Source organism: Eretmochelys imbricata, chromosome 2 (assembly GCF_965152235.1).
Source record: "Eretmochelys imbricata isolate rEreImb1 chromosome 2, rEreImb1.hap1, whole genome shotgun sequence".
In the NCBI taxonomy this organism is placed as follows: domain Eukaryota; kingdom Metazoa; phylum Chordata; order Testudines; family Cheloniidae; genus Eretmochelys; species Eretmochelys imbricata.
In genome coordinates, this window is record NC_135573.1 from 100657501 (window position 1) to 100670904 (window position 13404).

At 39.5% G+C, this 13404-nt stretch overlaps 1 protein-coding gene across 1 annotated transcript in view; it reads left to right on the top strand.

Moving 5' to 3' along the window:
* Nucleotides 1–11387, top strand: part of TSHZ1 (teashirt zinc finger homeobox 1) — a 55680-nt gene extending 44293 nt beyond the window's left edge. Inside the window, exon 2 of the mRNA XM_077810514.1 lies at nucleotides 6843–11387. Within this exon, the coding sequence (XP_077666640.1) occupies nucleotides 6843–10018 (3176 nt within the window). The 3' untranslated portion in view covers nucleotides 10019–11387. The remainder of the gene's footprint in view (nucleotides 1–6842) is intronic.
* Nucleotides 11388–13404: the final 2017 nt, after the last annotated feature.

Below are 13404 nucleotides of genomic sequence, written 5' to 3' on the forward strand. Positions count from 1 at the left end.
CTGCTGAATTCACTTCTCTAGGAGCCCCAGGCATCCTGGGCCTACAGTCTTTGTCATCCTGATCTCTGGTGCTCTCAATAATGCAGCAAGTCTTTACTCCACCAAAGTGTCACCTGTCGAGGTGAGTCGTGCCATCCCCTATCTGAAGTGACAGCCATCTTTGAGTACCAGCGTCTTAACTGACTTCTCTTTCATCATCCATGTTAGAGAAATAACATTTTCGACAAGGTGTTGGGTTTTCCCCCACTCTTCTTTATTCTTTCCTCCCCACTCCTTAGTTAGAGCACCTGATCAAAAAATTATTCCTGACAAAGACTTCCTGCTCCAAATTAAATGAGCTCAACGAGACGGAGCATTTTCGCACAGAAAGAAAGTGAAACATTGATGTTGGAAGTTAATGAATCTAGTAGCAGAGAGAACATTATTGAGACTGGATAATATGATCTAACAGCTTTTCCTCTTCTTATCCTCCCTGTAAAGAATGTATGAAAGTCAGTTATGTGGCATGATTCTAACATCTGTCCTACCCCATAATGGTAATTTGTATAAGTAATGGAAACAGGTTAAATACTTCCATTCTAATGTTGCCAGCAGGGGCGAAAATGAACATTCCAATGAAATAATCTCGACAGAGCAGGGAGAGGAGGGGTGGATGGACTGATTCATCTCCAGCTCTCTTTGGTGATCGGAACACTAATGAGAATGCTTGAATGTATAGTTTATCAGATAGAGGAGGAAAAGCAAGTACATTTCTCAGATTAGAATCGCTGTGAAAATACACCCGCATGCAAGCCGCTTCTGTCTCCAATTGCAAAGGTTGGCTAATAATTTGCAGCATTCATTCCAAGGGGAATAGATGGTGGGTAAGGGGAGGCAGAGAAGGAGGTGAGGAATCTTTCTGTTGGTTTTTAATGGGTTGCCTTTAAGGTTATCATTCAACTTGCTCGAAGCACAGAGGTCATTCTTGTTTCAATACCTTATCTACCTTTTAGACCCATTATATTAAAATTACAAGGGAAGCAGTGCTAGCATTTTGCCCCCTATTTTCTTGCAATTATAAATGAAAGACACAAACCACTAGAGAAGGTCCTTTGGTTGCCTGATAGGCTGTACTGCTCTTCAGCAATTGTTGTGACTAACCCATTTTTTGGCACTGTAGTGACATTGTAAAATATATACATATATATATATATATATATAAACATACACAAATATATTTCTTGGATTTTTGTTATGATTCTTAGTGAGAACTCATATGTTCTAATTTGGAAAATTTTCAAATCCTCCAGCAGGTATCTTAACGCCTTACAATGTGGGCTTTTGGATTCTCTTTTGTGAATCACTAATAATATTATACTCTGAAAATATATTGGTAAATATATACACTATCTGTTTATCTGTCTATCTAATCATATTTTTGAGGTGTGAAAGGTGCTTTCACATAAGTGCAAGTCACCCCCACTCGGGAACCTGGTTCATGCCAGATGACAGTACAGAACTGTGGAAACTTCAGCTGCTGTTTTCTATTGGATGGATAAACATCAGATGCTGTGAAAACACACCTGTTGTGTGCTGAATTGTGATGGTTCATAAAGATACCAGATTTATTTTGTCCCCGGTTAGGCCTATTCAACAAAGAACTTTATGCCCAAGCCCTGTTCAGCAAAACACTTAAACACATACTTAGGTCTCATTGATTTCAATGGGACATAAGCATATGCTTAAAGTTATGCACATAGTTGAGTGTTTTACTGAATTGGGGGCTTAAATACTTTGATATTTTTTCCTTACAGTTATATTTTGATCCATTATTGTCTGGCTTTGATAGAGTTTTCACTCTACAGTTATCACTTTTTGCCATTCCTAAAATAATGTCTGAATACTACAATCCTTTTTATAAATGGAAAAGTATATCTAGGCTAGAGAGAAATTCCTTCAGAAGTACTGGGCTAAGGATTAAGAAATTATTTTATATATTTTTCATGAAAAAATATAATGGTTTTAAAACCATTTATATATTTCCAGTGTGTGTTTGCCTCTTCAGACAATGGATGTGTATTTATAGTGTAAACCTTCTCACTGAAGCAAACACAATGTGCTGAACCACTAACATGTTCGATATATAGCGCCTCATGTCCACTTACATTAGAATGCACAGATTTTAATGCTGTTCAGAGATGATAGTACATCTGTGGGGAAACATTGGCATCCAGAAGGCACATCTTGTGGGCAAGAAATATTAACAAGGTTTAGTAAAAAGAAAAGCAGACCACTTCCAATCGCTAGTTATTTCTTCCTGTGTCTGTAATTTGATGATTTTTTTTCAGAGAGAGAGGGATTGGCAACATTATGCACTAAAATATCTTCTGCTTTGGGTATAGTGAAGTTGCTGGAGATGAATTTTTATTGCTGCTCTGTATATTTCTGTGTGGTTGCAGGACACACATGTTACCCAGTATCACAGTTTGCAACATCTTTGTAGGTGCAGGAAGTGTATGTAGAAGGTTGATGGGAGTTGTTTTAACATTTTAAAAAAAAATGACTGGAATCTTTCTGTCCATTTGTCTGTCTGTCTGTTATTTTTAAATAGAGAGAGAGAATCTCAGTTTCTCTGTTTTATTTGAGTTAGGATAATAGCACTTTTCTATACAAATAACTGTGGAAAGAGAATTCCAACGCCTACTTATTCATCAGATTTCCCTGGGGGAAATTTTAGTAAATATATATTTTTGAAAAGTAACAACTTTGTCTTTATTTTCTGTTTTTCTGTAATGTCTGTCATAGAAAACTTCTGGACTAGAAAATTTCATTGACCTTGTGAAATATCATATTCTGTTGTTTGTATTAATATTCTTACTAGAAACATTATTAAAGTCCTGAATAAAAAGTATTATATTTATCTCAACAATAATCAGAGGGTTTCAATGAAATAGTTTCTAATGGTAATAATATAAATTAAAACAATTCAAATAAACTACCATATTACTTAATGTGCATTGTGTGTGTATGTGTGTGTTTGTTTAGAAATTATTTATAATAACTGCATGCGTGTGTGTGTGTGTGTGTGTGTAGATATATACATATATATAAAAATTTGGATTGTTTTCAGGATCTGATTTTAAATTTTGAAAGAAAGGAAAATCATCGTTAAGGCAGAAGGTTCTCTGTCCACTTTCTAGCTAGGTATTTCAGTATATCTTGGCATGTAAAAGAACTCACCCTTGTAGTAGTCTCAGTAAAAACTAAGAGTAAGAAAGAAGGTGACAGATGGAATTTCATTTTAACACTCAGGTTCTTTGTTTTAGTGGGTTAGCACCAGACATTTCACGTAACTTAAACATTTTTTGGTGTAGTTTAACTCCCTTTCTGGTGGAAATAAAAGAAACTTCCCCACCAATCAACAGTGTATGAGAATCGACACGAAAGATCATCATAAATTAAACAGAAAAAAATATATATAATTTGGATCAGTTATCACTTACATATAGAAACTGATTTGAAGCAGGTATTTACAGTAATTACTAAAAATGTAATTTTTTTACCACTTTTGAAAAATAATAACGACCTACTGGACCAGTCATGCAGATTGTTGACCTGTAGCACTGATCTGCAACTTGAAGAAGTTAAAAGAAAAGGAGTCCTTGTGGCACCTTAGAGACTAACCAATAAGAAGAAGTTAGTCATGTTTATTAAAACATTGGATTAAATTATCAGCTAGTGTAAATTGGCATAGCTCAGTTGAAGTTACTGGAGCTACATTAATTTATACCAATTGAAAATATGTCCCATTTAAGTTTCAGCTCCTCCATAGTAACTGACTGTCAGTCATTAATAGCTCATATTTTTATATGTAAGGAAAAAATGCCAGAAGGGCCTAGTCTATGTTATGCACTGTGAGCCTGGAAATTTTAATTTAGAAAAACACTGTCAGAAAAAAAGGTCCCAGATTCCATAATTGTCTATATTTGCCCTCCTATAAAATGCTTTCTTTTGCAGTTATAAATACCTGAAAACAGGAATGTATTATGCGAGTGCTGACAGACTCTTAACTACAGCTGTGCTAGTGGATTCCGCTACAACACACACACACAATTTAAAATTATAAAAGTACAACATTACAAGGCTATAATACATTGTGGGCCCTTCGTGACATTCTTGTGATAACACTGTAAGAGCTGAGATTTTTACAGAATAAATTAATAGTAGTTTTTTCTTTCTTTTTCTTTGTTGGAGAACATCATCCTTTCTGGTTCCCTCTGAGCCTTTTCTCCAGCTTCTTCTGTTTTGCCTGGTCTCCTCCTCCTCCTCCCTGATACCGTTACATACTTTTCAAATAAAAGGCTTGTGGCTCAGCTACCCTTTTAATAAGACTTTACCTGAAACTGTGTCATTTTTAACTTGTAACCGTTTTTAGTAAAACAAAAGTATCTCCAGAGATAAGAATGAGACAGGCAGTTATAGACTGGGTAGAGGGTTGAGGAGGACATGATAAGGAACAGCACTACAGTGGTAGGGGGATGGAAGTGGATGAGTCACATATCCCCTTGTCTTGAAATATGGGGCTATAGTTGTGCAGGGAGTGTATTAGGACTCTACTGTAAACTTAGAAGTGTCACATAGTGATTGTAGATACTATTGTTCTGTAAAAACAAACATTTTAAATAGTCTTCCTGTTAAAATGGGAGGATTAAATTTTGCTTTTTTAAAGGGGAAAAATTCTGGAAATGAAAGAATTAGCAACTGCTTGTGAAAAATGGCACAAATTGTATTAATACCTAACAACTAAAACTTCCTAGGGTGATAAGTGTATTTTATTTTATTTGTTTCTTTTTTTTCATATCACATTGGAGCAGAAGTGCCTTTTTCTGGCTTTCTTTCAACCTTTCTTCCTGCAAGGGAATTGCACACATTTCAGAATGGCTCTGTGCGCAATTCACCCAACGTAAAAATATTTTTTTTCCATGTCAGAAAGCTGTTCTCAACCCATGTTTATTTTCTACTTTGACTTGCACATAAACTCACCTACATTCCACAACCAAGGTGATTTTTCTGGCCAAGTGCTTCTTTTATAAATGTGGAGGCAAAAGTGTACATGTATGTTTTCTACTATACAATGAAAATGTACATTTATCTCCTAGGTCGGGGCGGGCAAACTTTTTGGCCTGAGGGCCACATCGGGTTTCCAAAATTGTATGGCGGGCCAGTTAGGGGAGGCTGTGTCTCCCCAAACAGCCAGACATGGCCCAGCCCCCACCTCATATCCGACCCCCTGCTTCTCACCCCCTGATGGCCCCCCCCAGGACTGCTGCCCCATCCAAACCTTTCTGTCTCCTGACGGCCCCCCTGGGACTCCTACCCCATCCACCAGCCGCTGTTCCCTGACCGCCCCCGGAACCTCCACCCCTGACTGCCCCCTGCCATCCCATCCAACCCCCCTCTACTTCCTGACTGCCCCCCCCCAGGGCCCCTGCCCCATCCAACCCCTGTGTTCCCCCCCCCCGACCCCTATCCACACCCCGACCCCTGGTCACCACCACCAACTCCCCTGCCTCTATCCAACCCCTTCTGCCCCCTTACCGCGCTGCCTGGAGCACCGGTGGCTGGCGGCACTACAGCCACGTCACCCAGAGCACCAGGTCAGGCCACGGCTCTGCAACTGCACTGCCTGGCTGCCCAGAGCCGCCCAGAGGAGGGACAGCGGGGGAGGGGCCGGGGGCTAGCCTCCCAGGCCAGGAGCTCAGGGGCCAGGCAGGAGGGTCCTGCAGGCTGGATGTGGCCCGCAGGCCATACTTTGCCCACCTCTGACTTAGGTGCACGTAAGCCACTTTTGTGAATTGGGCCCTTGGAGTAAATGTATTTTGATATAGTGGCATCTGCTCATGAATATCACCTTTGCTAGCTTAAAAAATAGTTTGATACAGATGAACATGTAATTTGTAGAGTTTCACCAGATGGCAATACAATAGCAAAGTTTGATATTTACTGTAAGCCAATAATCAATATAGTCTTACGTTTTATGTTTAGCGCTTCTAAATATTCAGCTCACTCATTTTATTTTATTTTTAGCTACCAATGGCTCTTGCCAGAATAGTAATGTGGCACCCATGCTATGTTGTAGTGTAGGGGGATACAAAGTATCTCCTGTTCATACAGAACAATAATAATTGTTATCTATGTTGTCCTCTTTAAGTCAGTTTACCATTTAAATGTTATATTAAAAAATGCTCTATGCCCGTGAAAGCCAAGAGCTGTGAGATTACGCCACTCTCTAATGAACCCAATGCAACAAGCCACCAGGAACCTCCTCAATAATTGACCTGACACTTTTGCCAAGTATGGCTCCATTAGAGTCAGTTGTCTGCAACTGATTTTGCCAAGGAGATTGCCCTTGAGGGTGCAGCTGAGGTCAGTTTGCTACAGGGCTTCAGCAAATGGGATCAGTCCAGTCAGTGATTCTAAGAACCTAGGTTCATGGAACAGATGTCAACCTCACACATCTGCTTTGTACACACATAATGTATCTCACTGCCTGACTACTGCTCTATTTAATTACTCTTGTATTGAGGAGAGGAATCAGCTTAATGCTTTTTAAACATAACAATGGTGACTATTGTGGTACTGTCTGTCGCATGTTACTCTACTAGCATAAAAATTAATACTACCTATTAAGAGTTAAGGTTGACGTTAAGTTAAGGGTGTACAGGTTGAGTGTGTAAGTGGTGGGGATGTGTTGTTTGTACCTTTAAAATTTGGCCTCATGGTTAACGTGTTTAGTCTAAGAGATGGCAGTGATATAAAATGTGCGCATTCCATAACGGTGTCTTGTTTTTCTATATTTTAAGCATATGTTCCTGAGGAGGAGTTGAAGGCAGCGGAAATAGATGAAGACAGAGTGGAGGATGACGGGCTATCTCTGGACATCCAGGAGAGTGAGTATTTGTGCAATGAAGAAACAGAGCTCAAAGAGGCTCAAAGCTACCAGAACTCCCCAGTCAGCTCTGCAACTAATCAAGATGCAGGCTATGGTTCGCCGTTTAGTGAAAACAGTGATCGACTGGCCCATTTCAAAAGCACTTCCTCTCAAGAAGAGAGAGAGGATCATCAGTGCACAGACAATGCTTCCTATCCACAGGACAGCTTGGCACAAATAAAAGCTGTGTATGCAAATTTACTCTCAGAGTCTTGCTGGTCCAGTTTAGCTTTGGACTTAAAGAAATCCAGTCCAACGACCAGCACCAATGAAATCAGCCAGAATGAAAACACCACCAATTGCAATGCTAGCACCAACTCCCACAGTACCAGTACCAACACGAGTACCAGTACTAGTACGAGTAACTGTAATACTAGTCACAGTAACAGTGGTGGCTCCGGTTATGACTGGCACCAAGCTGCATTAGCGAAAACTTTGCAGCAGACTTCTTCATATGGACTTCTCCCGGAGCCTAGTCTGTTCAGCACAGTTCAGCTTTACCGGCAAAACAATAAACTCTATGGGTCTGTGTTCACCGGTGCTAGTAAATTTCGATGCAAAGACTGCAGTGCAGCCTATGACACACTGGTGGAGCTAACAGTGCATATGAATGAAACTGGACATTACCGTGATGACAACAGAGATAAAGAATCTGAAAAGACCAAACGGTGGTCAAAGCCTAGAAAACGTTCACTTATGGAAATGGAAGGCAAAGAGGATGCTCAAAAAGTGCTGAAATGCATGTACTGTGGGCATTCATTTGAATCTTTGCAAGACCTGAGTGTCCATATGATAAAAACAAAGCATTACCAGAAAGTGCCTCTGAAGGAACCAGTACCAGCCATCACTAAATTGGTCCCTTCTACCAAAAAGCGAGCACTTCAGGACTTAGCTTCACCTTGTTCACCTGAGCCACCAGGGATCACTGGAGAGGGTGCATTGAGTGAGTCTGCAAAGGATCAGAAAACTGCCAATCCCTATGTGACTCCAAACAATCGCTATGGCTATCAAAATGGTGCTAGCTACACTTGGCAGTTTGAGGCCCGTAAAGCCCAAATATTGAAATGCATGGAATGTGGCAGTTCTCATGACACGTTGCAGCAACTTACTGCTCATATGATGGTCACTGGTCATTTTTTGAAGGTGACCAACTCCGCCTCGAAAAAAGGAAAACAACTAGTGTTGGACCCTGTGGTGGAGGAAAAGATACAGTCCATACCTTTGCCACCCACCACCCATACGAGACTACCAGCCTCCAACATTAAAAAGCATCCTGATTCTCCAGCTGGGTCTACAAACTCTGAGGAGAAGAAGGACCCAGAAAAGGAAAAGGTGGTTGTCACTGAAACAGACAAAAAGATAAAAGAGGAGAGTGAGGACTCTACGGAAAAATTTGAGCCAACAACTTTATATCAGTACCTCAGAGAGGAGGATCTGGATGACAGTCCTAAAGGTGGAATAGACATATTGAAATCCCTTGAGAACACAGTGACAACAGCTATCAGCAAGGCTCAGAATGGAGCACCTTCCTGGGGAGGATACCCCAGCATTCATGCAGCTTACCAGCTACCGGGAACAGTAAAGTCCCTACAACCCACAGTGCAGAGTGTTCAAATGCAGCCATCCTATGCCAGTAGTGTAAAATCACTGTCGTCGGAACACAGTGCACTTGTCCATTCCCCAGGTAGTCTCACACCCCCACCTCACAAGAGTAATGTGTCTGCGATGGAGGAGCTGGTGGAGAAGGTTACAGGTAAAATCAATGTAAAGAGGGAAGAAAAACCTGCAGAGAAAGAGAAGAGTTCTCCGGTTAAACCAACATCACCTGCTGCTAAAGAAAACAAAGACTTTCCAAAATCAGAGGAAATAAACAACAAACAGCAGCAGAAAAAGAGTGCCAATGCAGAAGTTCAGAAGGTCAAAAAGGACAGTCCAGCTGAAGCTCATACTCCAAATGGTACAGAGCCACTCAAAGCAAAAGTCGCAAATGGCTGTAATAATTTAGGAATCATCACAGATCATTCGCCTGAGCCATCTTTCATTAACCCATTGAGTGCTTTACAGTCCATTATGAATACCCACCTAGGCAAAGTTTCTAAGCCAGTAAGCCCCTCCTTGGACCCTTTGGCCATGTTGTATAAAATTAGCAACAGTATGTTGGACAAACCTATTTACCCGACCACTCCGGTCAAGCAGGCTGATGCCATCGACCGGTACTACTATGAAAACAGTGATCAGCCCATTGATTTAACCAAGTCCAAAAGCAAACCTCTTGTTTCCAGTGTGGCTGACTCTGTCTCTTCTCCTCTAAGGGAGAGCGCCCTAATGGATATTTCTGATATGGTGAAAAATCTCACCGGGCGTTTGACACCCAAGTCTTCGACTCCGTCTACTGTGTCAGAGAAGTCGGATGCTGATGGAAGCAGTTTTGAGGAAGCTCTGGATGAGCTGTCACCAGTACACAAGAGGAAAGGCAGGCAGTCCAACTGGAACCCTCAGCATCTTCTGATCCTTCAAGCACAGTTTGCTTCCAGCTTGAGGGAGACACCAGAAGGCAAATATATTATGTCAGACCTCGGTCCACAGGAGCGGGTACACATCTCTAAGTTTACTGGTCTTTCCATGACCACAATTAGCCACTGGCTGGCCAATGTGAAGTATCAGTTAAGGAGGACAGGTGGAACTAAGTTTTTAAAGAACCTAGACACAGGACATCCTGTTTTCTTTTGCAATGATTGTGCCTCTCAATTCAGGACTGCTTCTACGTACATAAGTCACTTAGAGACACATTTAGGGTTTAGTTTGAAGGATCTGTCAAAGTTGCCACTAAATCAGATTCAAGAACAGCAGAATGTTTCAAAAGTCCTCACGAACAAGACTTTGGGTTCACTTGGAATTTCTGAGGAGGACTTGGGATCCACATTCCAGTGTAAGCTCTGTAACCGAACTTTTGCAAGTAAGCACGCAGTCAAACTGCACCTTAGTAAAACACACGGCAAGTCCCCAGAGGACCATCTGATCTATGTAACTGAGTTAGAAAAACAATAGCGTCCAGATAAGCAGCTAGGTATGCAAGTGACCATGGGAACATTGCACTAAACTTCTTCATAGTACTGCACTAGGCCTGACCTGAGCCTCTGAAATCAGTCTTACTTTTGTTGCTGAACTGCCTATCTGGACCTTGGTTTTTCTTACACTTATTTTGTAGTTATATTTATATGCTCTTTGTCTGATCTGTGCATGGTGGTTTTTTTTGCTTTGTTTTGGTTTTTTTGTGAGTAAAAGTCTGACCTTTATTTTCAACATCTGTCCTTGATGTTAAGCTATCTTTTATAGAATATAGTGGGAGACACTATTGAGAAACATTAATTTAGCAGTAAAGAAAGACACAAAGAACAATGATAAAAAGACATCCTAAAATTGCAAAGTTGCCATGACAATAAAGGTCACAGAACCCAGTAGTGTCAAGTTTTAACCCTCGAAGAACTGTAATAGTATTTCTGTGCCTTTCCAAATAATTAAATAAATAAAGAGGCTTAAAGGGATTTCATTCAAATCAAAGCTATGTCAAAAACAAAATGTACTAAAGATTTTTTTTTTTAAACTGAATGAGCATTTTTTAACGCAGAACTGGTTTGTGGAGAAAAGATGCATGCAGTTCTTGGACGAAGGAAAGCTATCTAGTACTCACGGGGTTAGGAAGCCACAACTGTAAGAGTTTAATAATAATAATAATAATAAAAATAATAAAAATAAAAATAATATAAAATAGCAAACCAAGTTGCCACTATGCCCAAACCCTCTGGATGCTGAAAATTGCCACTTTTTTTGGCAAAAAAAGTATGCAAGCTGTTGTTTAAAAAAAAAGTGTAAAAATGCTTTTTTTCCCTGTAAAATACTGCAGTTTATAGTTATTTACAAATGTTAAGCTTTGGTACAAGCTCACCTTTCTATAGTGTGCTGCATTGGTAAATGAAAACAAAAAACAAAACATAAAAAGGGGCAAATGTTGGATTCCATTCCTTGTAAATTGCCAGCATCAGCTTAAAAAAATACATGTTACATATCGTACCATTTTAAACTGTTTAACTTTCTTTGTACCTTCTGGCTGTATGCTTTCTCTTTTAACTTTTTATATTGTCATTTTATATTCGACTTCTGTGTATATAATGTAAAACCACACTTTTTGAATAAAATTTAGTTCCTGCAGCTTGATTTAAATAGAGAAATTTTACTGGCACCTGCATCTTTCCAGATGCATGTACTTAAAGGAACTATCTGACAAAAATAAATAAATAAAAATAAAGCAAGCAATGCACTATGAATTATACATTTTGATGTTTTATCATTAATATTGTACAGTACATTTTGGTTCACACAATTAAATCCACTGTTTTCTCAAGTGTAAAATAAACCCACATGCAGTTCTTGATTTACATACATTGTCATGTCATCATTATTTTGCCTTTGAGGTGTTGTTCAAGCAATAAGAGGTATCACTTATGCAATCAACCAACAAACATATATTTGAAATAATCTCTTCACGATCTGTATGCTGACATATTTTGTTCTAAGCCATAAGTATTAATAACCTCTTAAAGTATACTTGCAGTAAGTTACCCTCCTACAGGTACAAAATCATTGTGATTTTATTAATTAGTAATGGGCATTCTATTGATCACTGAAGTGTAAGACGGGCTGAGAATCTTTTGCCACGTTAATCTTGTGCTGTGTAAACGTACTTGGAACCATTTTTGCTGTGTATTCAGAGCCCGCTGATGAGCCCCTTCCTCAGGCAAAATTCCTTTTGACTTCATCAGGAGTTTTGGCTGAGTAAGATGCTGTGGCTTAGGCTCCCATTGTCCTTTGGATACTGTGGTACTTGCCTTTCCTGCAGCAATGAAGACCTCTGAGGCTTTGACACCAGTTCTTACTTACAGTACAAGAAGACAGACCTGTGTTTCTCTGTACTTTTTAAATATTACATTTTGAGGTAAGCTGAGCACAGTCGTATGAGGTGTTTCTCTTAATCTTTATTTCTGTTCTGTTGAATGCAGATGTCATTTAGAATGTAAAAGAGAGCTGTCAGGGCCTTCAGTGCTCTATCTCATGAGTTCTATGACACTTACAGTAAGTGAAAGCCTGGGATCCACTATCCATACACATTTTGGAGGGGCTATTAAATGTGAGGCCCTTTGGGGATTTGCTTTCACATAGTATTATTGACACTGTTGTTATAGGTGTATTTCTATCCCCTCTTCTTAATTCTTCACAAATTATTTTTTTTTAAAATTGAGACTTCTGTTTTCAGCTTAATTCTGTTTCTTATCTTTACATTATTTACAGTCCCCATAACAGCCAAGCATTGTTCTGTATCCTGTAATGATTTCAGAAGAGCCTAGCAGGTCCAGGTCAGCTATATTTACATAGTATTTCTACTAGTGCAGGAGAATGCCATAGGGGTCTGTTAAATTTTCTTTACTTTCTTCACTGATAAATACCTATGTCCTTTAGGGGATCCAGCCATTTAGGCATTTCAGTTCAATTACTGGATGATTATGTACTTTGGGCCCAAGGCGTGGTGAGGAAAAATAACAATTAGGCCTTTCCATAATAACCCTTTGAAGTTTTGTTTACTTTACCACAGGCCTGCAAACATATGATTATAGGATATACTGTATTGCAGTACAATAGTAGGAATAGTGAGTGAGAAGGTTGAAAAGGGAGAAATAATACATCTAAAGTGGGTTCAAATATAATGTAAATCCATTAAAACTCATTTTGAAACACTGCATGCAAATTAACTTCTCTGCACTCCCTTGAGAGGTGTTTAGGGCATGGCCAAGGCTGTTTCAATTCTGATAGTTATAGGATTTTTAATATAGAGACTGAGATTGAATGGATTAAATAGATTATAAACTAGCTAACTGATAGATCTAAAAGATGGGGAAACATCATCGAGCGGGTGTGTTTCTACTGGGGTTCCACATGAATCTGTTCTTGAGCCTAGGCTATATAACAGTTTTGTCAATGATCTGGAAGAAAACAAAATCGTTACCGATAAAGTTACCAGATGATGCAAAAGATGAGGGAGTGGTAACTAATGAAGAGGACAAGTCACAAGTACAGAATGATCTGGATCACTTGGTAAACTAGGCACAAGCAAACAATATGTGTTCTAAAATGGCTGTATGTAAATGTATATACTAGGAGCAAAGAATGTAGGCCATACTTACGTGCTGGAGGACTCTATCCTGGGAAGCAGTGACTGTGAAAAGGATTTGGAGATCCTGGTGCAAATCAGCTGAACATAATCTCCAAGTGCAACACTGAGGCCAAAAAGACTAATGTGATCCTTGGTTGCATAAACAGGAATCTCAAGGAGGAGTACAGAGGTTGTTTTACCTCTTTATTTGGCACTGGTGATAGACTCA